This window comes from Stegodyphus dumicola, chromosome 4 (assembly GCF_044657685.1).
Source record: "Stegodyphus dumicola isolate Sdum_Otavi_A_Nest chromosome 4, ASM4465768v1".
Taxonomy (NCBI): Eukaryota; Metazoa; Arthropoda; class Arachnida; order Araneae; family Eresidae; genus Stegodyphus; species Stegodyphus dumicola.
Genome location: NC_140771.1, coordinates 222,024,409 through 222,051,190, shown reverse-complemented (window position 1 = coordinate 222,051,190; position 26,782 = coordinate 222,024,409). Strand labels below are relative to the sequence as shown.

General features: G+C 31.7%; 1 protein-coding gene across 4 annotated transcripts in view; it reads left to right on the top strand.

Annotated features, from left to right (window-relative positions):
• The window catches only part of LOC118188535 (leukocyte tyrosine kinase receptor-like), a 374,636-nt gene extending 349,065 nt beyond the window's left edge, over positions 1 to 25,571 (top strand). The window contains exons 27-30 of one of the 4 annotated variants that reach the window (XR_015040889.1): positions 10,187 to 10,297; positions 10,453 to 10,755; positions 12,859 to 13,381; positions 16,282 to 25,571. Coding sequence is in view for 1 of the 4 variants with exons in the window: in XM_035358990.2 (XP_035214881.1) it covers positions 10,187 to 10,297; positions 10,453 to 10,755; positions 12,859 to 13,275 (831 nt within the window). In the remaining 3 variants the exon portion in view is untranslated. Of the gene's footprint in view, positions 1 to 10,186; positions 10,298 to 10,452; positions 10,756 to 12,858 lie in introns of all 4 variants that reach the window. The other 3 variants (XR_015040890.1, XR_015040888.1, XM_035358990.2) reach the window with 3 other exon arrangements.
• Positions 25,572 to 26,782: the final 1,211 nt, after the last annotated feature.

The window sequence follows — 26,782 nt, the reverse complement described above, 5'->3', positions numbered from 1 at the left end:
GAACATTTCCCGTTTTCTAAAACTCATTCCACATTCTTTAAATGACACTGAGAAACTCCTATGCTTCCGCTAGAACGCAATGCGTTTGACCCGCCTTTAAACCCCCGATGAACCTCCAGGCTACCCATTCAGCTAAGTTATCTTGCCGAGACATCGTTTTCACTGTTACAAAATATTCAACGTATATTAATGATTTTAATCTCCTCCTACAGAAGGAATGCTGCAGATCGCTTTTCACTCTTTATCGAAAACGATTAATTTTCGACGTCACAGAAAAAATTCGCGTATTCCCAACTTTGTTAACATTATTTTTTTCCGTTTAAACTCTTCTATTTCATTTTTATTAAGAAAGTTGTCGATTATATGGTTATTTTATACCGAGCTCACAATAACTCCTAATTATTTTGAGCAGTGTATTTTAATCAGGTACGCATTTCTTCACTTTAATCAGATACACTGTTTCTATTATCAAAAACAAAGAGTATTTTGGTATTTGCTAATCAAATACACTTTTTCTACTGTCAAAAGAAAAGGGTATTTTGATACTTAATACCTGCTAATTTTGCTAGCTGTTTGCAACAATTATTTTTAATTTCACTAATAATTAAACTCAGTTCCTACTTTCGTTTTGATTCATGTCATTTATTCGCTCAGATAAAAAGTAACTTCAGCATGCGTCAGAACTTTAAAAGGGACTGGCAAATGTTAACTGCAAGTCATACCAGTGCATAAGAGGATCTGTCTTAAATTGTTGATGATTCCTTTCCCTTCCGATGACAGGATACTTGCTGGATAAGCATTCTCAGGAATGAAAGAATCTACTTGGCATTTAGCCTCTTAAACAAAAATATTTTCCAGGATGCACCACAGATCTGATCGATGCAACACCCGCAAGGTGAAAAGCAACTACAAACATCCATGCTTTCTTAGCGATTCAAAACCAGGCCATCGTTATAGATTTGCTATTGGTGTTCGCTAGCACCAAGGACATATCCTGATTTTTCCTGAAGGGCATGCTGCTGAACGCCAAATTTTTAAACAGTATATTAATAAATATAAGTTTTAATTACATGTGTTCAAAAGTTGGTTATAATATTTGGGTATTAATATAGTGTAAATACAGCATAATACGTTAAATAAGGAAATACACATATTTATGAAATGTAAGATCATAATTCAATTCTGCAGAGTGCACTACAATGTATTTCCAAGCAAATCAGCAAATGAATTGTATAAATCCATTATTAATTCATCCTAATGCCAGATTAAAGTTAAATACTGATATAATTAATGCTGATAGTGGCAAAATCAGTGACTTTATCTTTCAAATATGCTTTTATGTTATGAATTCTGGTGGTATTTATGCATAGTAGAAATTTACAAGAATTTACGAAAATTTTATTTATTTTCAAACTCTACAGAAAAATAAAGAACATTCGACTCAAACAGTTCATAAAACTAATGTTAATTGCACTTCATAAAATTTCTGGAAGACTGGAATTAGAAAATTGAAATTTCTCTACGTTATTATTAGAATAAAGATTTCACATATTTTCTTGACATAGTACAGTCTCACAATAGATGAACTGATCTCACGTTTTATCAGTTCACATTCTGTTAGGAGGGGAAAAGAGATCAAATGGATCTGATGAAAATTTTAAATTATTTAAATTATTTTTGTGTTTCTGAATCCGAATTTTAGATTTGCTACTCTATTACTCTCCTTGCCAGAAAGCAACTTCACAACAAAAATCGAGGAAACCCTCAAAAGTTTAACACGTTTTTTTCAGTCTTTTGCTTATAACTCAAAAGCTAAGCATTTTAAGGTGACTACTCTACAGGACATTAAAGTAGATAAAATTTTATACAAAACGCGCATATTTAGTTTAATGTTCAGACAATCTACAACGCCGCTAGAGTGCGCTGAATCAAAAGCCACGTTTTGGCTCTCCGTGAAAGCCACTCTCCGTAAAAGCTACTTTCCATGAAAAAACGCAAAAAGCGCCCTTCTAGCTGCTCAACGGTGGTCTAATATCAACGTTATACGTCTGAAATTAATTATTTTATGAATTATTGAGGGTTTTCTCTAGTGTACTTAGATCATATTAATGGATTTACTGAACATCAGCGAGGTACATGGGCAGAAAGCCAACTACTCGTAATTTATAGGAAATAGCTCTATTACTCTTTTTGCTACATCTGCAAATGCTAAATCATGACCGAATGTTTTGAGTGAAATGATGGTGCAGTACCCTCTTTTTGTACTCTAGATCTTTTACTAAACTGGCAGACCTAGGGACTATGTGGAAGTTGCAAGGCGATCAATTTCCACGTTTCTTAAAAACAATGTAGAGGAATGACAATGTACAATTGAAGAACTGAATATGACTTTCGTTCTCATCCCAAAACAGTAAAAGCACGCTTCTTCTTTCAAAAGTATGACGATGATGTATCGGTAACAGCTAACATGCCTTATGTTATATGTTTCAAGGCTACGGGTCATACAGTTATTACAAGGACTCATGGTATCAGGAGAGGTTGACAGGGGATGAGTAAAGGCTAAAATTTGTTAAAACAGCAGCTGCTATTACCGTTGAGGATGCATGATCTCAAGTGTACAACATGACACGGTACCCCCCAGAAGACAGCGAGAACCTCATTTCACAGTCTCTTCAAACGTTGACAGAGTTATGAGCCAGAAGAAAGGAAATATTGACAAATGGAAGAAGAAATCACTTTCAATAGCCGACTGGTTACTTACAGCCGTGAGGCCAAAGTCATATATATCTCCACTGAAATTGTGGGTTGTAGCATTTTTTGTAGATAAATTATGGATCACACAAGTTTATGCGCTGAGTTCATTAAGATTTTGCTCATCAAGGAAACAGCACTTTTTTAAATGTCCTCTATCAACTCATAAGTCCTCTTCAACTTATCCTTTTAGCTGCCTGCAAGTATAATTCATCCCACAAGATGCCTTTTATGTTTCTAAAGGTTCATCTTCAGACTGGCAAGATTCCAGAGATTTCTTACCCTTTATCTTTCAGTTTTGTCTTCTGAAGACTGATGTTTCCTCCTCGTTATTTTTCCCTATCTGTTTTACAGCAGTTATCTTTGTTTTCCTGTTCAGCCTTTTTGTACAGTTGGATACTACTTCCTTATTCAATTTCTTTAACCACCAAACTATTTTTACATCAACTGCTGGTTAGTTGAAAGGTGTGCCAAAAACATTCCTCTTCCAATTCGAGATATTAATGAGTCCTACTTGAACAAGATTTTATATCTGCTGAACTGATCGATAAAGAAGATTACGATACTGGTGTACGTAATTCGTAAGACTGAATGAAGGAATATATTAATAAGACTGTCTGAGTAACATAGTTCTGAGTTAAGTTCTCTAAGATAGCTTACAAATTTTCTTCTGGAACTTCTTTATTGTTAATTGTCACATAATCGCTGTTTGCTCCGGAATAAACATTTAGAATGAAATTTTTTTGAGGTACTGCAGATTTACTCATCACTTTAACAAGAGCAGAACATCGAGAGACGAGAAATTCTTGTACTGTCAAATCCTCTTACAGAATTGATTTACATGCAAGCTGTAATATACCTTTAATTCTAATTTCAGCTATATCGTTTACAGTAACAACAGCTGTTTGAGGATTGTGACAAGCCTTGTTCGAGACATAAGAAAACTTAATCCAACGTTTAATTCCAGGATTGTTCTGCTTTAAAATATGGCTCTCGTAACTTTGTGTGAAAATGTTTGCGGAAAATTTGTTTGAGTTACCCAGTTAAGAATATAAAAGACTGGTTTCTTAATCATTTGCTGCAGCAGAAAAGTAAGGCAAGCATGTTATTGAAAATATAATAAAAAATCGTTCTATTTTGTAAGCAATTCCCAAATTATGTATCTTTTGAAAGCAGATCGGAAACAGTTTCTTCTGCTAATGTTCTGAACAGAACTGTGACTACACATGATACTAGATATAAGTAAATGTATTATCTTTTAGAATGCGCGACTAATTTGTGCAGTAGATATAATGGATCATTTCTTCTTGAGTAAAGGCAAACAATTTGTGCACTTAACAGGGACAATTTGAAATTTATGTTGCCTCTGTGAGCCTCGCAACTTGTTTTATTTTAGCAATGTTTGTAAATATCCCGAAATTATATTTATCGTGTGCATTTAATTATGTGTATGCGTACCTAATATCTACACATAGAATACTAAATTTAAAACCTTTATTTCATGGTCAATCACATGACAACTTTAAACCCTTCAAACAAATACAAGTTTAAATAACATAGCAAGCTATTGTGCTTATTATTTGGGCTTCGATACTTTCCAGTGGTAATAAAATGTCTACTGTTCTGTTTTTATTCAATTTATCCGAGACCGCAGCTATTTACTTTTTCATGTTGTTTTAGCATTAAGGGAACGAGAAGCTGTAAAAAAGAAATTTCTGAAAATAACTTTAAAGTAATTAATTATTTCCAGCAACGATATCTTACAAAAAAACACCGCGTAGATTAGAGAAGGTGAAAGTTTACTAATTGTCTCGCGAATCGGCATACGTTAAATCCTTAATTAATTCCCTGCCATGTCATAGTTGACATAATTGGGCAAGTTGTAATGGATTATTGCAACAATTTGATGCTAAATGTTGGCTGTAATATGGACAACGACAGTCATCAACGGTATAGCATAAATTTTACTAATCTTGCCAACAACCGCATAGATTGACGACACGAAACTTTTATAATCCTTGCGCTAGCAGTTGACCACTACAGAATATCGATAACCAGATTTCCAGTTTTATTTCTTCTATATATTGTAGTCTACATTTTAAATACAATAGAATGTTAATTATCCAGTGAGACTGTTCCTTCGTATATCGCGTGTGCATCTTTCTAAAATCGATATAGACGGAAATGATAGTTTCGCAACCCATGAGTTATAACCGAAAAACGTCAATATATTACTGGAGAAGATTTGCTGCTAAATGTAGAAATATCACACAGTAAATTATATTAATTATGCTAGGTTATTTGCACAGTTACAAGTGTCTAGTCTACTTTTCTTTCTTTCTTTTTTTTTTTTTAAATACAATTTTAAATTGCACCAATGAACGCTAGTACAGTAAGACCCCGCTTAACGCTGTTTCGGTTTAGCGCTCTTTTATTTCAACCCGGGGATTCCCTGAAATTGTGCGCAGCGCTAGGTTTCCAAATAACATATCCGAAACACTGTAGTTGTGTTTCTTGTTTGGTGCGGTGCTGTCCGGACGCATTTTTATCATTTGAAACATTTGTTGACATTATTGTAAGTATAAACTTATATAATACTATAACGATTAATACAGTGACAAATATTATGATCTTTAGTTTTTATCATGGGTGATAATAAAAAACAAGAAAAGAAAGCAACCAGAAAAAGCATTTCACTGGAAATTAAAATGCATGTGATTAGAAGATTAGATTCTGGTGAACGTCAGTCTCAAATCAGTGCTGCATTGAATTTGGCAACTTCAGTAGATTCAACATTAGATGCCTTCTTGACAAAAAAGCAGAAAATTGGAAACACAGAATAGACTGAATGATCTGACTGACTGAGAATTTTATTTGTTTTTTTATAAGTATATTCGTTTATATCGTTTTTATTTTTATAAGAAATAAATGTTTGGTTTTAGTTTTATTAAAAATATTATTAAATTTAATACCTAACCAATTTCCTATCCATCTTTCCCTAACCCCATTATTTACATGTTAAGATAGCCTCGTTTAGCGCTGTTTCGTATTACGCTCTACTTTGATGGAACGTATCCACCGCGTTAAGCGGGGTCTTATTGTAATTTTATTAGACCACTAGCTTGTAGAACATGATTACGTTTTTCATAATTCTTTCATAGAGTTGAATTTACCATATAAGTACACTGAATTTTATAAATAAATCATTTAAAATAATCAGTTATAAAGGGTTACTAATTAACCAACTAGGACACTAATTCTGGCATAAAATTCAAGTGCAAATTGCTTTATACCTTACCTAGAAAGTAACATGGAGTAAGATGCCAACTTGAATATAAATTGTTGGCAAGATTCTTGTTTGGGTGGCATTTAAAAAGAATAAAAATTCAATGTTGATCTTGAGACAGAATGTTAATCTTGAGAAAATAACTCGTAGCTTCAAAAGTACATAATTCTGCTGTCTGATGTTTTCACTCAAAATACTATTACTACTGGCAGTTAGTCTTCACTATTTAGCAAACTAGTAAAAAGAGAAAAACCGAGATTTCTAACTGAGATGTGAACATTTGTGTGAACTATTCAGGGACTGGCAATAAAAATCATTATGACAATTATGACAGATTATGCTGAAAACGGATTTTAGAACAATCTTTTAGAGAAGTAAAAAAAATGTCTTTTCCTCGCTTGATACGTTAATAATAACCAATTTTATCTTAAAGTTCTCCACAATAACAAATTATCTTGCTTAAGTCCTCCTTGCATATTCGGCCCTAATAAATAGTACCAACTTTTCCTTTTAAAATTTAACCAGTAAGCCTGTAACCCTCAAACGAATCGAATAATGCTTTCAATTAAAATAATTAACTAGCCGTGGCGTTATATTGTCTTTTGACTCGACACGATTGTCTGAATGCCCATCTTAAAATACGACTTAAGGACTCTTCTGTCTGTACTATTTTTGAATCTGGGCAGTCCGTGGACAAGGAGCATATTGACAAATGCACTGCACTATTATCTTCTAAATCTATTGATCTTAAGTATTGAGAAGCAAGATCAAGGCGAATAGCTTCTAAGGTATTTCTCCCGCCTTTTTAGCATGCCTTCGTAGTGTGGTGATCTGCACGCTGGGCGCGTGAATACAAAGAGGTCTGTGGTTCGGTTCCCGGCGAAGGCGTTGCTCATTTTTTTCTTCACCTGCTTCCAAAAAATACCTAATGTTTTCTCGAACTAAAAGGGTAGTGGATGATGATTCTCCTCACCAGGATTTGGTGATTGGGTATCCCCAGAAAACCCCAGTTGGCCTTTAAAAGGGACGAGTATATAAGATGTTTCTCCTGCATTCTTAGCATGCCTTCGTAGTGTGGTGGTCTGCACGCTGGGCGCGTATTCCAGAGGTTCGTGGTTCGATTCCCGGCGAAGGCGTTGCTCATTTCTCACCTCTACTGCTTCCAAAAAAAATACCTAATGTCTCTACGCGTTTAGTGGCCAATTCTCTGGCATTTGCCTAAATTAATAAACCAACCAACGTACTTGTGTCCTCTCTAACATCCAACCCTTATTTTCAGTATCCAATGATCTGACTCGAATAAATTTTTGATCTGTTAATACTAATGTTAACTCGTCCAGCGCACGGAGAGAAAAGATAATTTTTTGACTTTTTAAAAATTTTTTGAATTGCTCTATAATTTCTCTCGTACTGTTTTTGATTACTCTCATTTTCAAAAACGTTGCTTAGCAGTGATTAGCTGAGTGCGTCTGTGCTGGTTTAAAATCGAAATGTCGATTTATTTCCATTTTCTTACGTATGCATGCATATCTTCAAACGTCTCTTTTAGGTTTATAATATTTTTTGTAATATCAAATGCTGTCGAGTTTACAATCATTTTTTAAAATTTTAGAATGGCCATAAATAAATAAATAAATAAATAAAAAACATTTAAAATGAAATGCAAACGAACTAAGAAATTTAAAATAAAATGCGTTAGTAAAAGTCTTTTTTTCGAGTGTTTCTTTTTACTAAAGAAGAAAGTATGTAATTATTATTTTTGTAAGATTACCAGCTGCAGATACACGTCCACTCCACGCACAATTTTTCCTCTTCGTCTTTCTAAATTATACATAGTAACCAATATGTCACTGCTAACGCTAGGAGTAATAATTAAAATAACAATAAATAATAACTGAAGTAGGCAACCAATGATTTAAAACTCATTCATCTCATAATATCTTGAAACTGAACCGATCTAGTTCAGTGTGATCTGATCTTACGTAAACTACTCTACAAAAATCTAATTCTCTTAGTAATTATCTACATTAATTTCAAGTTAAATCTTAAATTAAATCTTATAGAATAAAGGTTTAAATGCAAGAATTATGTATTTCAATTCGTACGAATAGCTTACTCAGAAATTATCTAAAACCGCAGTGCTTTACTTCGCTAGTGCAATCTCATTAGAATGGATGAATTTAACCCTTGACTTTGCATTTTCTATATTTTCGCCTTCGGGTGAGCGGTGTGATTGCATCCTAATTAACATAATTACCGCAGTTGGCCTTAGGGTTTAAAATTGAACTATTTGGTAAAAATTCCATGTAATTGTATGCCAGTATTGAAAGAAACAATCTGATAAGAAATGACTGCGACTTGTTTTGAAAATGAGGCGTAAAAGGTTACCAGTGAGGATATTCCGTTTGGCTAAAGAACGTCTGTGTCACAATACATATTCTTTGGTTTGGCATCGGTTCCATAATTTTTGACGACATTATCCCCTGTGGCGGCAAAATGGAAAAGTACCATAACATCTTACCTGTTTCCAAAACAAAAGTTTTAAAACTTAGGACACCATTTTAAGTTGCTTTGGAAACGTTGCCATCCATAGCTTCAAACACAGAAAAATTAAGCATTTTGATTTTTCCAATGTTTTCAGATCCTGAATTTGTATTCTTATGTCTTAAACTTTGTGAATATACATAACTAGAAGAGGAAAAATGTTACACAAAAATTTGGAAACTTTTTTACAACTTTTTTACAACAAACTTTTTTACAGTAACAATTTTACAGTAAATCACTCGGTCACTTTCATCAGTTTACATCCCAAATATAAATAGTATGGCGAATATTAATAAACGTACAGCAGCATTTAAAACTTTATAAAAGTGAACACTGATCACGAAGCAACATTGTCGCCACACGAATTCGCTTTTTCTGATATAAGATATTCGTAGTCTTAATTCCAAAATTCAAAATTCTTCCCTTTTTTATAGATATTAAATTTGCTGACAAAGGTTATTATGAAAATTAGAATAACTTAGATGTATTTATCTCAAAACTCTTTCACTTCTTACTTATCTCCATAAAACGCTTCTAATCTATAAAAGTTGTAATCAATTTTATTTGATTCTTTCAGTTTAAGCCATTACTGTTAAAGGCTGACAGATCTTGCTCTTAAATGCCATCTTTTCCTCCTTAATTGTTCAATAAAGATAGCCGCTGCATATTGTTCAATAAAGATAAAGTTCAGTGAAGATAAAGTTCAATAAAGTTCAGTGAAGATAAAGTTCAATATAGATAGCCGCTGCATATTGTTCAATAAAGATAAAGTTGAGTAAAGATAAAGTTCAATAAAGATAGCCGCTGCATATTGTTCAATAAAGTTCAGTAAAGATAGCCGCTGCATATTGTAGTAACAGTTAAAGCTACTTACAAAGCGCAATAAAAGAAGTTTTTTTTTTTTTTTTTTTTATTTATTTACATGTTCTCAGAATAGATGGGATATTTAAATTGCTATTATTATCCTAATGATAAAATTTTATTACTTAATTAGAGAAGGGCAAGCCACTCTTATATGGGATCATATCAAGATTGTTGTTTCACTGAAGTGAACCCGTTAGTTGCTCATCGTTAACAATTACTTGGGTTAATAAAATCGGAAACGGAATGAATCAAAAGCGGTGCACGAGAAGTAAAGAGAGGAAAGAATCGACCAAGAGTGGGATCGGGACAAACGAATCAATCAAATCGATTATTCCAAAAGAGGGAGGACTGTAAGAGTTAAACTCACTTTCAAATTACGATGAGAAACATTTTTTGTCTTTCAAAAATTGGAATCAAAATTCCTAGTACTCTTCCAGTGTGAACTGAAAAAGAAATTCTGCTCCATTTTGTTGAGTCACCGTTCAATCAGTAAATTAAAATGCTTCTTTGAATCAGTTCAAAAGCGGATCGGGCACATGTTTAATTATACATTATTATATAATTAATCAGAATATAAGTTTCGCATGAAACATTTTTTTTAATTGGACAAAGTAATTTATTTGTGTGGTGATATTCTGTCGAAAAACAAAGACAATCATTGTATTAAACGAATAATTCAATTTAATACTATTTATTGTGAGTGTTTTACTTTTTTTTAAAAATACATACATTATTTTGCAGGATCCTGACGTTATCAATGCGCCTTTACCAGTTTTTAACAGGGCTCCCTCTATGGAGAGGGATGCAACTGTTATGCGCCCAGTGGATGACGATAGCGGAGGCTGCCTGCAGGTGAGTTAAAGTATTATTTAATCACGCATTTTAATGAGATGATTCCTACATCTTTTGAATCTGATATCTGCTGGTTTTTGAATGTATATCTAATTCAGTTTGATATTGTAACTTACTGCATTTGGTATTTGGATTCATTTCGATTATACTTCTAGGTACAAAGACCCGATCCCGGTCTCCTTCTGTCCCCAGGATCCGAAGACTATTTGATTCCAATGCCGCAATCGTCGTGCAGTTTGACGACAGACCTCCAGTCCAGCCCCAGCCAAGGGTCTGCTGACCAATTGTTGGAGTTGGAGGAGAGAGGTAACACACCGTCAGTTCACCCAACAGTGTGGGAAACCAATTTCATGACACCGGATACACCCACAGAACCTCGATGGACACCATCAGATGGTGGATCGAAGACTAGCACATTTTCTCACCCACCTATGCAGCGACAGGATGGATACACTGAGGTAAGAAAAATATTTGCTTTTCTATAAAAGAATTTCATATTGAAATATGTTCGCTCGTCTGTCTACTGACTTCATGGGCGATATAAAATAATGCAAGTCCTGCTTTGTCTAAAGAATTTATGGAATTTATATCGCACTATTCTTTAAAAAATAATAAAAATTCATCCTAAGAGAGTCTCATTTTGACAAAGTAATGTTTGCTTTTAAAACAATCATATGACACTGCCTGTCTTGTTCTTGAAAATATTTACCTTTAAAAACGTTCTGCCACAGGGTAGCATCATTAAACGCTGTCGAATCTTAAAATGTCATCTGAACGCAATAGGATGCCTCGTATAGTAGAGTGATAAAAAAAAAGAGTAGCACTAAATTGATTTCATGGGATCTCACAAAAACATTTAATAGATTTTTCCTCAGTGAAAAGGTATTTTCCAAAGACGGAAACCTTTCGTATTTCAAGACATTAATCGTTATAAATTTCACTATTGCAAAATTATTGTTTTGGCGAATTTAGATTGTTTCTTGCACCCTCAGCTTCTCAATCTGAATCTTGAACGGGTATCGCATTTTAAATTTCATGCACGTTTCAGATCTTGGAAACTTAACGTTGTTTCTTTTGCTAGAAAACAATAATAACAGAATTTTACTTCTGAAGTTTAAAACATCCTGTCACCCTTTTGTAAAGAAGATCAAAGATACCGCATTATACATCGTTGGTTTCGAGTGTTCAACGCATTGCTTAATAGAATTAACACATTTTTGGTTTCAATTACCCATATGCGGAATATCCGTTACTCATGTCCAGAATGTTCCTAGATTGAAATTTGAAGAATATAAACGAACCGTGATTTTCAAAAGTGATAGCGAATTTTTTAACTAGGTACGCAAAGATGTTTAATACCAATGCATGAGTGGAAAAAGCTCATCTTTAAAATCATAAAATAGGAAGGTTCTGCCAGTTAAGAGGTAACGGTATCATTCGTCATTGAACTATATTTTCTATATTTTCAAATACTTGACGACCAGATATAAGACCAGAAAACAAAAACATGAGTTAACGATTGACACGAACGAAAACTGCAGAATGTTTTCCAAAGCAAGATGTTCTTGATCCAGTAACTAAAAAAGGAAAAGGAAATAACAAAGATGGCCACGACAGGGTGCGGTGATATTGTAGTTTTTCTCTTATTTTGCATAGCAAATTTATTTTAACTTTGATATCTATCCTGAACTCCTTAACTTCCCTCGCAATTTCTCGCCAGGATATAAATTTCAAGTTAAGTAAAGTGAGTATTTAAACGGATGAATCTCTGAGTTTATTGCGAGGGTATTTTCGTTAACCAGCGCAAGTTTCGTTGCTATCTCGCTGTTACGTTAGTACGACTCTTGGCCATTTCGGATTATGGTCACGCCTGTTAGGTTTTTGTTGAGTCAACCTGTTAGACGTAACTTAACGTGCTAATCGAACTCTATTCTATTTTAGATTTGAATTGATTTTTATTCTACGTTTAAGTTCCACAGCAGCCGGTCGGTATTATTATAAAGCACAAAGTTCGTGCCTTTCTGTTCGAATTTGAATTAATAAAGGGCGACTTTCACCCATCTTCTGTGCTGGTATTTTACTCATGCCTGGGCGAGAATTCGCCAGGTTCATTGCAGGACCTAGTTTAGTTTATGTGGAATAGAAGAGACAGATCTTACAATATATAAACAAATGTTAAATTGGACGCTGAATTCGAATTTCAATAACATCAAGTCTTACCATATTTCTGAAAGAATCCCGGTATGTTTCTCGAGAAAAAAGGAACGCAACAGATTTTTTTTTTTTTTTTTTGAAGAAAATAAAATCTATGTGAAATTTGTTAGTTTAAAAATCAGCCTTACTATAAGCACTTGTACACTTGTATATTGGTTATATTCACCTTAATCAATAAGAATAATTGTGGGTTAAAAGCAATTAAATCGACTGAAAAAAAGGCCAGGAAAATATAAATATTGCGAAATATTAGTGATAGTCAGTCTATTTAAAATTCTTGTAACTTACATTAGTTTGCCTTGAACTGCAAAAATTAATGGCTTTTTATTTGAATATTTATTCATTAGGTACCTACTGAAGATACTGATGCTCAAAATGAAGAAGACAACAGTTCAAAAATACGGCAAAATGGCAGCGTGGCGTCATGTACCCCACGCAATTCTGTAAGCCGTTTGTCCAGCATCAAATCCCTAGATGATTTACCAATTGCTCCAAGCATTAGTGAAAATGAGAACAACTTGAAAAATCCATCAAACGTAGCCAAACGCAAGTCGAACCTTTCCCTCGATCCAAGTGCTCTAGTCAGGCAGATGAGTGGAACTGGAAGAGAGCCGAGCAACTTGCCCCCAAACCGATACATAAACGTAGATGTCAACTGCAATACAGGAGACAGCAACACCTCTCTTTCTAGACCTGTTCTTGCCAATCGCAATAGCGTAACTGGACCGTTTGATGGATATTCAGGCGTCAATCCTGTTGCTTGAATTGGTGGATGTTGCTTATGAGAGAAGAGATTTCATTACATGAAACTTTATTTTGTTACCGTGCCAAAATTCAGATACTATCAGACTCTACTGCAGGAACAGTGAGGTACAGTATCTACATGGATGTACTCTTCATGACGTTCTGAAATGTTTAGTGGCTTTTATACCACTGAGACATTTTCAAGCATTTTTTTTATTATATGAGGTTAAAATGGGGGCACTAGTTGCCTCCTTCAAAGATCTAGATCTTAACACAGGTTTGATAATACTGCAGTCATTTTAAAACATTTGAATTGGAGTAACGTTCGTGAGCAAGACAATTCTTCATAATCTGCAATAGCATTTATATCATAACTATAACAGAAATCCCGTGGAAGATAATGCTAAAATTTAGGTAACCAGCTACGAAATCTGAGATATTTTAAGCTATCAAATGGGAAAAACTTAATACATTTTCTTACTTACATCAAGTCCTCCAGAAGCATTTACGTAACTATAAGAAGATACATAAAATTTTTAATTCGATTTAATAGAGCAGTTGTTGTTCACAATTACATTGTGTTCTTCTATTTCCGATTTACAACAACATCAGTTTGGTATAAGATACATGGTCATAATCTTTTTTTTTTTATTAATTAAAGTTTATTATTCCTTGATACTTAGATTTATAGGACAAAGAATAAGTGTATAATGGAATGAAAAGATTAAATTATTCGTAAGGAAAATATGAAAGCTATATATTTTAACAGCTGAGAATATGTGAATATTAGACTACTAGTAAAGGACATTTTGCACCTCGATGTTAACGAATGTGTGCTATCCTCTTTAGTAAACTACGTATAACTTCCTTGGGGAAAGGATTTCTTTTGGTAAGTTATTTCTAAAGAAAATTAGCCATTTATTATATATATTATTATTATTTCAATTAGAGAAAAAATAAGCAGACTTTCGTGCGGTCAATTTAGTTCTTTTCATCGTTCATCTTGACTTGATTCTATACGCTACTTATTTATTAACGACGTATCTCTGAGAAGAAAATCGGTCTTTTTCTATGAAAGTATCATTAGATATGTCAAGATAATTGGATAAAATTAATAGTCTGGCAAAAATAACGGCTTATTCAGCAGATTTACCGTTTAAAAACTTTAATATGATCGAAATACGCTTCTACATCATCTAAAATTCAAATTAATCCAATTTTGGAATAAATACTAAAATTTTCTTAAAATAACTATCCGCAAAATTAATGGAACGCATGGAATTCTTTAAGATCACAATTTTGAGAGAAACTGCATGTGGCTTTTAAATTAACTCGACAAAATATAATGTTACAGAAATTAAAAATCGATTGAATTTAATAAGACAGTATATCAAATTGAATTAGGATAGAATTGCAAAATCTAAGCTAAGTAATTTAATTTCTCATCAAATACTTTTTTGCAAAAATGATTTGATCTGAACAAATGTCATTACGAAAGTTGCGAAATTTAATAAAACAGTGGAACAAAACTGAAATCCAGAAAAGTAAAATATAGGATTTGCGAGTATTTCGCAAAATCTAATTGTCGGATATTTTCTTTAGGAGATTTAATTCAAATTCTTCCTTCTTTTAAGAATTTTTGAAAACAATGGGTAGGGGAGATAAAGGTTTCTCCGCTTCTGTTCATGCTTAATATTTCTTCTTTGAAATGGTTTCTGTATTAACTTATTGTTAAAATCTAAATCTATAACTTTGGTTAACTATTTTAATTTAATGAAACTTTTAATGGAATAAAGATTACCTGTTATTTTTATAAGTTTCTGAAACACTGAGAAAGTTACTCTTCATTATGAAAGAGAGTTTTCCACTGTGCCGCCCAGAAAATTGGAAAAAAATCAACTGTTAATGTTTTATTACTGTCAACTAAACAAACTAACCTAACTTTATGCTACAAATATTGCACACGGAAAAGAAGCTCAGTTACTTAAAAAGCGAAAGTTACGTAAAATTCAGCCTTGCATTTACCGAAGAGTTTTAAGGAAATTAGCCCTAATCCCTTTTCTTTAAAAGCATTAAGGAGGATTGTTTGGTTTACCTGATTAATGGCAAAGCACTTGACGTCTATCTGCCTAAGGAATGTCTTTGTGGAAGACTTTCCAAGGAAAATGGCTCATGTACACGTTACACAAGGGGGAAAACCACTAAAACGCCCACGCAGCCAGCCCGTTCGCGGGATTCGAACCTCGGACCGAACTACTAGTATTCAGCGATTTTACCACTTGGCTGCTGGTGGGCTATTAAGAAGGCAAAGTATTCACATATTTAAGACACAAATTTCACTTTTGAAGGAATGGAATCTGTGCTTATCTTCTCTGAATTGTATAGAGCTCTTCTATGAAAATATGGTACATCTACGGTTGAATTTTACCTAATTAATTAAATTATAAAAACTATATTTCTAATTAAAAATCATGATATGATATTTTTATAATGAAACGATTTTTCAAAATAAATTATTTTTAAAACTTCTAAACTTCTGATTAAGTAATAAGTTGATCCTGTATTGAAAATTTCGCAAATTAAAACAAATGGTATCTAATTTTCCACCAAAAATTATTTTATAAATTTTTAATAAATTTAAAAAATTATTTAACACTCATAGTGATAAGTAAATAAAATAAATACAGTATTTTCTACTTTCGCTAATTCTAATTTTTAGAATTCCCTATTAATTAAAGTGATTTCCTTATTAATCAATCTGATCATTAAAATATTTTCATAAGCCATAAAACTAAAATACTTTATAAATCAGATAATTAATATACATTCAGTTTTTACAGAAATTATCATTATACTGCTTTTGCTGTTGAATCTGAGAGGACTATATCAAGAGACAAATCCTTTCCCCGAAGAATATTTTGTACAATAAATCTGATTATTATATTATAAGCAATTTTTGCTCTATTGCAAAAGCATTTTCAGCTCCCCCTCCCAAAAAAGTAATCATTTCTTATTTCTTTTCTCAGAAAGAAACTGGCAAATTAAAAAAAATATGTATGAGATATTGCTAACCAAATTTGAATGTAACATTCATAATCATGTGAATCCATTTCCTTTGGAGTAAAAGTAAGCCTTTCTCGTTTCATTATTTGGTAAGAAATATTTTGCTTTGTTATTAAAAAGTGTGCTATAGTGTTATAGTGCTATGATGTTGGAACTCAAGCAGGCTCTTAATGGCATCTCATCTCTAAGAAATGTATTTTTAAAGTACAGTTCAACATTAAAATGTAATCGCCAGGGTAAAAAAAGTATTTTTAAAAAAGGCATAGGTTGTTGATAATGGAAGAGTGAATAAAATGTTTTCAGGAATTTTCACATTAATTTTCATATAAGGGCCTTTGATTAAAATGCGAAATGGTACGGAAACGTTAAATTTACTTGTATATCACTTTGTGCTTTTGCATATAATTACACATGTGATTTAATATTTTTATGAGTTTTATAAATATATTTCGACCGCCTCATCCGCGACCATGAGCGCAAACACACATGCGCCATTTGGACCGAATTATTCTCAGAATAGGGAGGAAGGATGGGGACTTTCTATCCCTCCAGCATAGCTCTTTCCGGAGAAGAGAAGATCCTTCACGTCGCAGCAAGTAATACCGCCCCTTTTGGACGAGTATATGTGTTTTGGCAGAATGCCAACCAGGGTTGCGTTTGAGACGGTCGAACTATAACAATGCAGTCCACCGCTAACCGGAAACTTTTATCCAACGACTTGGTGAGAGATTAATAAAAGTACTTTTTTGAGAAGGTTGAAAGGATTATAGTTCTATCTTGAAACTATAATCTATTTGTGTTCATGATTGTTCAAAGTTTTGCAAATTTAACTCAGTTTTGTGTTTCATAAACCGGTGAATGTTCAACTGTTTCTGTTTTGTCGAGAAAATTAACTCTCATGTTTGTACATTATATACATATAAATATATATATATATATATATATATAAATGCTAAGTGAATCACCTAGCTGAAAGAGATCAATATATATCGAAACATGCATGGACTGTAAAATGTTTCATAAAGTAGTTAGAACAATGTTGTTATTATGTAAAGATGTAAATCTGTACAACTAATTTATATTGTTCGAGAACTTTTTTTAATTGTATGCTGCCAGTGTTTAATATTATCTTAACCGTGAGATGCGGCGTGAAAGTTAAGTATTTTAATTTTAATTTTAGGAGTTGTGAGTTTTTACATATGAAAAGGAACTCCCCTCGTGCTCAATAGATGTTTTTTCTGTTAAGAGGAAATATGAATATGCCTTTTTCTTTTGCAAATTCTGGCAGCCGTGCAAATGTCACTAAAGTACTGTGTATGTTGTGTTCATTCAAAAGTGTGCTATAGTGTTATAGTGCTATGATGTTGGAACTCAAGCAGGCTCTTAATGGCATCTCATCTCTAAGAAATGTATTTTTAAAGTACAGTTCAACATTAAAATGTAATCGCCAGGGTAAAAAAAGTATTTTTAAAAAAGGCATAGGTTGTTGATAATGGAAGAGTGAATAAAATGTTTTCAGGAATTTTCACATTAATTTTCATATAAGGGCCTTTGATTAAAATGCGAAATGGTACGGAAACGTTAAATTTACTTGTATATCACTTTGTGCTTTTGCATATAATTACACATGTGATTTAATATTTTTATGAGTTTTATAAATATATTTCGACCGCCTCATCCGCGACCATGAGCGCAAACACACATGCGCCATTTGGACCGAATTATTCTCAGAATAGGGAGGAAGGATGGGGACTTTCTATCCCTCCAGCATAGCTCTTTCCGGAGAAGAGAAGATCCTTCACGTCGCAGTTATGATTAAATTAACCGTAGGGTTATCAAATGTGTCATCGTCACAAAACAAGCAAATTTCCTTACCTTTTTACTGCAGCTTTGTAAAACGAAAGTCTTCTTTTATGAAATTAAAGCTTTATTTAAATTATCTTCTATGAAATACCAATACAGTAAACGTAGTACGAATAAAATACGTATCTGATAAAAATCATTTATTTTCTTCTCAACAAGAAATACTTATAACATGATGCCGAAAAATGGTATTTTTTTATGTAGGCACTAATTTAACATTTGCATACCTCTAACTTTAAAACAACCCCAGCTTTTATCACCTAATAGTATAGAAAATGTTTGGTAATTTATCACCGTAAAAAAATAAGTTATAGATTGGAAAGGAAGAAACATAAATTATTGATTACATAAGAAAAATCTATTTTCAAAACTGAAAATGTATTTTTCAACCATTTTGATTTGTAATTTTATTCAAGTAAATGCTCATAGGGGATCAGCAATATGATTTTTCTTGTTTTCTAAAGCATTATAAACATTTCAAAGTGAAACAGAATTCAGAATAAACGTAAATTGCACAGTAATTTAGGCATTAATAAACTTAAAATCAAAATTATTTCTGCGAATTGGAATTACATCTGTATCAAGTATTCTCATACAATTGAAAGTAATAATGAAAAATAATACCATACAGAAATATTTTTTTTCTATAAAAACTAAGCAAATTAGGTTAAGTTAGATTATTTCTTACCGCAAAGCGTTTGAAAGTTGCGTGCTTGAATCCAAACAACTATATAAATGCAGCTGACTAAGGTTTAGATCTAAACCTAATTGTGAACACAACTTGTTGCTGCAGAAAAATATTTCGCAATAAATTTCTGCTGCTAAAATTTTGTTTGAAACGAAATACTTATTTAAATATTTATATTGGCATTGAAATAACTATAACTATAGTTTAAATTTTCTTCTCAACTATAGTTTAAATTCTTATTTTTATGTTCACCATAAATATGTATTCTGAAACTTAAGTAGAAATAAAATTTTATAGACTCTTAATTAAAGCTGAAAATGTTTGGTAATTTATCAGTAGCAGCTTTTTCGAAACCTTTTCCATTTATATTTGCTTTAACTTTTAAGAAGGCTAGGACCAAAATAAAATCATCTAACTACCGATTTTTTATTGGTTTAAAATTCAGCTTTAGCCGTTTAACGTAGAGGATAATCTAAAAACTGTACATTTAATAGTTAAAAAATATTATATGCTATATAAATTATTTGCTATAGTCTGTTACTTTAAAATAGGCACTTCAAGGGCGTAGCGACTCTCCCTTCATTTACAGTAGTAATGTGTGACGTCATCGTGCAAAGAGAATGAGGGGAATTTAGCAAATTAGAGGATTCGTCCTTTTTTTCGCAGCAGTCGTTGCCATGGTTATGAGCAAAGGTTGGGGGCCAGAAATGGCCTTGAAGTGCCTATTGTAAAGTTACAGATTATAATGTCATAGGTTAATGAAATACCAAGTTATTCTTTTTCTTTCTACCAAAAAGCACGAGTGAAGTGAAGTAATGAGTGAAAAGAAGTGAAATATAGACTGTTGCTATTAAACTGGTAATGTTTATAATTGAAAACTAAATGATTTTCGCTGATGATCATTTTTTGCTGTCATTCATGATTTAAACATTTTAATGCATCTTATTATTTTTAAATGACACAGATTTAATTTTTTCCTAATGTTTATTATAATACTTTTGATACAAATGAGCATGGAATTAACATTTGCAGTTATGTTTTTAAAAATATTCTTGAACTACGAATTAGTTAAAATTTCTCCTTTTTTCTCTATGTTTGACAGTAAGAATGATTTTATTGAACCGCAAAGTAGAGGCAACCAATAGTCAGTGCGGAATTTTATGTAGTATATCTCAAGGAATGCCGGAAAATGTAGAGCAAAAATATGAATATATGAAATAAAGTAGCAAATTTTAAAAAATGATTTTTTGTATGACTAAATTTTATTTAAACGAGCATATGATCAACAAGTGGTATTTTACACTAATGAAAATTGTAATCTGAGTTTTACATATTTTGCAGTTTTAATAATTCAGAATTTTTAAAACTTTACATTATTTGTGTTTTGAAATCAGATGTATGAGTTATATATACTATATGAGTTATATATTTATATGTTTGATAAAAACTTAGAGATGTTTAGCTGCTAAATTGGTTAATTTTACATTTGAAAACATAAAAGTGATTTTTCTCCATGCTTATTTGTTGTTGCTTTGTTGCATATTTTAAAAATGGTGAGACTTGCTTTTTAATTAAAAGAGAAATTTCATTTTTTTTTTTTTTTTTTTTTTTTTTTTTTTTTTTTTTGCTTCAGACATGTTTATTATCATATGTTGGATAAAACTAAGCGTGAAATTTAAATTTTGTCGTAATTATGTTTTAGAAGCATTCAATATTCTATGCACAGTTCGTGAGGTTATATCTCAAGAAATTCACACGAAGCAAAAATTATAGTAACAGATTTTTAAAAATAAATGTTTCTTAAATAATTATAAATTTTATTTAAACATGCAGCTTAATAATATATTTTTTAAATTCTAATTTTAATTACTTCTTGAAGTATAATGTAATTACAATTTTCGCTAATTAAATTTGAATATGTAAAAAAGAAATTGAAAGGGTACTTTCTGTGTTTCTTTAATATAAAACAATTTTATGATTAATGTTTGCTTCATTTTTTTTTCACTGTGAAGGTAAATGAATCATAAAACAGAGAAATAATTTTGTATTTTGTTAACTGTATCACAAGGTGTAATGAGTATCTGCTGTAAGAAAGGACTTTTAGGTCGAGCAATTATTGGATTTTGTATAATTTTATCAGTTTTTTCTAAATTATAACCTGTGGTTTGAGAACTCGTATATGAATTTCAAGAAGAAATTTAAGGTAGACAGTTTGAATTATAGCAATTATAATTACTGGATCTGTTACTGAACTGCATTAAGCTAAAATGTTTGAACTGTCAATTACTAAGTTTATGGGGCCTATATATCTCTTGAATGTATAAAATAACAAAATATTTAAACAAAGAAGCTTTTGTTCATAATTTGTAATCAAAGAAAATAGCTTAGATTTAAAATTTTTCATAAAACGTTAAAAATATTTATTTTCTAAACAAAAGGCTTTATATTCGGGAATTTCCCATAATTAACTGTCGAAGATTGTTACTTTGTGAATGACTCTGTACAGCATCTGCTATGCTTTATATAATATTACATTTAAATCAAATATAAATTTTATTTAATTAAATTAATAAGTATACATTTTAGCTTTCGTTGGACAAATATTACTGAAAATTTTAACATAAGTAAACTCTGTATTTTTGTTAATCATTTTTAAATACATTTATTTTATTTTACATTATATGTTACTAATATTCGTTATAGTTGCTTGCAGCAGTATTACATTTTCAACGCTTAAAACATCATTTTGTAAACTTTAAACAACATTAGAAATGTAAAATTTCTATACAGGAGTTTTCAGAAGCAAATTTAACAGACAAACTTATTATTTAGGTATCAAAGTAATAATGTAATGCATATAAAAGTATGAGGAATATGTTATTTCACACTGCGTTTCAAAAAAATTTTAATTAATTAAATAATTTTTATTTTTGCTTTCAGATTTTTCTTATTAAATGTTTTAAGAGCACTTCAAAAATCTCAATTTGCACTAATATAATTTATTTAGTGTAATTCCTGGCAATCTTTATTTATATGCTAAATACTTGCAAATTATGTGCACTGCGGGAAAAAAATGGGACAATTCTATATATCCCGTTCTACTGGGGCGATTGACTAAATTCAACTTGCGTTTTTCAAGTCTGGAAAGCGCGACTTAGGATATATATTAGATTTATATATATTCTAATAAAATTATTCTTCTTATATCAGTATTTTGACACAAAATCGAACTTTTTCTGAAATGACATGTGATTTTTTTTTTTTTTTCCATATTTCGATTCTACGACTCAAATTATATCAAACTGCCGAAATTTCTAAAAGTCACCCAAGCAGCTTAAATTAGCTCTCAAAATTTTAGCTCCTCCATGTTAATTGAATTTGGAATATATTTATTAATATTTTTTTATTAAACTTATTTGATTCTTCCTTTAGCATTTCGAAATTTAGGTTCATTCCAAATAAAATTCGTCCACTTTTTATGATTTATTTTTAAAATTTGTACTTTTAAATAATTTTTATAAATTTTTCGAAAATAATTTTGAATTATAACCTATAACATTTTTACCATTATCCTAAAGTAGATGTATTTCTAAACACACCTGCAAAAAATTAGAGTTTTTTACTCAAAGTTTTCTAAGATATACGTCAATTTTCATATTGGCGCGTTTTGAAATTTGGCATATTTGTTATCAGCGATAATAACGCCAATTATGGTTTACGCACTTTTTTAAAATTATTTGAAAGTATGAACGATGACTTTCTTCCGATCGTGTTCAATAAAAAAAAGGAAAGGAAATAGATTGCTATAAATAAAGAAGTTCGCCAAGTTAAGAAGTTTGGCGCAAACTGAAAAAAATGTGCCAATATAAATTTTTAAGTATTTCCATAAATTTCTTACCAAAAATTACAAAATTTAACACCTAGGCATAGTTTGAGTTGCAGAATCAAAATATGGAATAAAGTTGGTATGTTATTTTAGAAAAGGTCCGATTTTGAGTCATAATACCTATATCAAATATATATCCTAAGTCGCGCTTTCGAGACACGAAGAATGCAATTTGAATTTCGTCAATCGGCCCAGTAGAGCGGGAGATATAGAACTGTCTCCTTTTTTGTGCGCAGTATACTGTATATTCTTGATTATCCGGGTGTGCGGATTATCCGTGAGTGGCGGCAGTAAAATCCGTGGTAAAATTCAACGAAAATGCTGATCGGGGAAACATGGAGAAATGATTCGATGGTGATTCGATTGAGCTGGATTTTCAATCCTTGAGTGATGCAGGTATAGTTTCAAATGACACAAAGGCAGAAGAGGAAAAGAGTGATACTGTAAGTACAAGCGAAGAACATGCTGAGTCGTAAGACAGCAATGTCCTGAGACACATTAGTCCCGAGACACATTTAGTCCCGAGACAGCAATGATTGTTGAAACACTATCGGACTTCGTTAACCAAAGAAGATTCGAATACAGTGATAAGGTAGCACTTAGAAATACACGCAATGAAACTCAAAATATTTAAGCTATCTCAAAACAAAGTACAGTAGAACCTCGAGATATGAGTTTAACTCGTTCGAGCATTGAGCTTGTATCTAGAAACAAACTTCCTATTGAAAATAATGGAAATCCAGTAAATCCGTTCCGTACCCCCAAAAATATCAGCACATAAATCAATTTTCCAAAACAATAACACTGGTAAATAATACCTGGTGCTTTTCGGAGAAGGTCCAAGTACAGATTCTTAGCCCTTGCGCAAATGATAGCTTCCGGCACCGTATCACCTTTTAACTCCTTCTCGTTAATCCATACCAACAACAACTTCTCAACATCATCTAGTAGTTTGGAAAGATGTTTGGAAATAACAGTAATTATTTTGGCCACATCAGGTTTCTTTGTTTCTTCCTTCTTCTTCAGAATAGTGCAGATCGTCGATGTCGAATGTCTGTAAGTCTTCGCCAATTCAGTCACACTAACACCACGCTTATGTTTATCTATGATTCCTTTCTTACTTTCAACGGCCATGGCTTCTTTCGTTTCCTTTGCAACACAATCTAAGCCAACAATCTTCTTGAGAGGCATCGCGAAATAATTATTTTCATGTTAAATGTAAAAAAAAACAATTAACTCACTAGCGCACAAACACGTAGATCAAAGAACACTGAGTGATCTGATGAGGGCATTCCTCGAGTAAAGCCGGATCGGGAAACGCGCCACGCTTTCCAACAGCCTGCATGGTTACTCGAGTCAATACTCGTATTTAGAGACGAATTTTTTGCTCATACTTTCCTTGTACCTCGAATTTCTCGTATATAGAGGTGCTCGGATCTTCACTGTAAGGTTATCGATTTTTTTAAGAAATGAAGATGCACCATATGCATGAAAATTGATAGTTTGGATTATCCGAGTTTTTCAATTATCCATGACTTGCTCCCCTGGTATTAGCCCGGATAATCGAGTATACACTGTACTTTTAGACTCTGCTTCTTGCAAGAGGCACCAAATGCATACCTGTTATTTATTTATTATTTTCATACATATAAAGTACGTTGAAAATAAAAAAAGTACCTTTCTTCCACATTTCAAGACTTTTGCAATTAAAACAAATTCTTTTCCCAGAATTTAATTTTACATTTTAAAGATGCGCTAGAATTCTTAACTATATGTCAGAGAGAATTAATTTTCATGTGGAATTGGGTTTGCTGTACATAAACGAGTATGATGAATGTAAATATACTGTCATATATTAAAACTGTTCTTGTTTCACTAAATATGTGAAATAAAAACTGTTGCTCTATTCCAGAGCTAACATTGCTTATGTAAGTGTCTCTAGTTTAGGACAACTGTTCTTTTCTGAAAAGATTACGATCAATTTAGAGCCTCAGTCGATCTGGTCGTTGATATTACAGTATTTCAGACATACAGCAGATGTGATTTATTTACTATTTTGGTGCTAATAATTCAAATTGCTTATAAAAATTATTAAAACTTTTTATAGAAAGAAATTTCGGAAAATATGCATCACTAATTTATTTCTGATGTTTGTTTTAGTAACGAGTAGACAATGTCATAATGACAATGTACTCGAAACTTTTAGCTTTGTTCATTGCTTAGATATTCCGATAAACATTGCTTAGATATTCCGAATGAAAGATTTACGAAGTTTTTGTTATAAGTCATTGAGGCCAATCCACATAGATAAAATTAGGACTCTATTTTGTTATATATCGGTATTCTTTCTAATATCCTAATACACTTTTCTAGCAATTAAATAAATAATAACTGATAATTTATAACCCGCGATTCGTATATAAATAACCAATTTTAAAAAGCTATAGTTTGAAATTTCATTTTGTAGAAACATTTCAGGAAATAATAGTTATAATTTTTTTTAAGTTAGCATAGTTATTCTATTATTGAAAAGTAAAATATTAAATGTACAAAATATGTTATGTCATTTTCCAGGAATAATTCATCACACAAATGTTGTCCATTATTTACGTAAACATAGTCAGTGCATAATATGTATGTTTCGTTATTATTAAATGTATATTTATTTATAATATTTTTAGGTGGTTCTGTAACAACACATCGTAATACTAACACATTTAGACGATTTTGAAAAGTATACTTTGTAAAATTGCATTAATCATGCCACAGAAATGTATTGTTTTTGACATTCCAATAAATGTTTGTAATCTGTTGAATCTCACTTTTTTTATTTCACAAATATTTAACATCTGAAAAGAAATATTCATTCAAATAAAAGAAAATTTAATGAAAATAAAGCTAAATTCAACTTAGGTTTTCTTCAGATTCAAATAGGTTTTCTTCAGAAGAAACATTATAAGTATTTCTTGAGTCGATTGGTACAGCTGGAATTCACAAAGCAAGAAGCATTTTAACCACGGCTTTTAAAACGTTTCCATTTCCTTTCTTTGCAGTAGGAAACCTGTCGAAAAACGTCGACGGTAGGTTCTCTGTTTTAGTTTAAAATAGCTGCTGGGGTTTAATGCATAGGATTACTAACGGAAGCATGAGGACGTTATAGAACAAATAAAACGAACAACAGATTTTATGCACACATATATTTAGCCCAAAGGGCGTTAGCCCAGAAAGGCTATTATTTCGTTTTGCCATTGTGCACTGAAAACTTCAAAAGGCTGTATCACTTTTCAAATTGCTGCCACTGAATATTATTGGTGTTATATTTAAAGAAATTAAATAATGAGGAATCTGCATAAATGTATGTATGTTTCTCGCATTGTGATAAAATAAGGGAATCTGGAAGCCCTAATTTGGAATTTGTTTTATTATCTATTTCATATTATGTCAAACTTTAACTAATTTTTTATTAACAAACTCAGCGATTTCAAAGCGAACAATGACAACACTGTACGAAAAAAAAAACATTTTTATCTCCAACGCGCGAGACTGTGTTATCGGAAATTGTAAAGATATGCTCTTTTTAAGTTATTTTGCAATATTGTTTTTGTTTAATTGAATTTTATGATTTAAGTTCGAAGAATATGATATTTAATAAATAAAGGTAACACACAAAACGTTAAAAAAAGCCTCTTTGGGGTAATATAAAAATCTGTAAAACTTTCAGATTTTTTTTTACTTATTTATTTTTTTACTTATTTTATTTTTTATTCGTTAGGTGTTCAAAATGACACAATGTAAAATTATTCGACGATATGAGAAATAAGATACATAATTTAAGATGTCGCCAGTTATATTCCTAGTAAATCCTAAATCTATGAATGAATTGCCCAGTGTACTTGTATAGTTACTTGGCAGCATATTGGCATTAAAATGACGTTTTATAAAATCAAATGGCTTTTCATTTCGTGTGAAGACAACATTAAAATCTCCTATCATATCATAAAAATAGGAACATCTCTATCTACAGTAA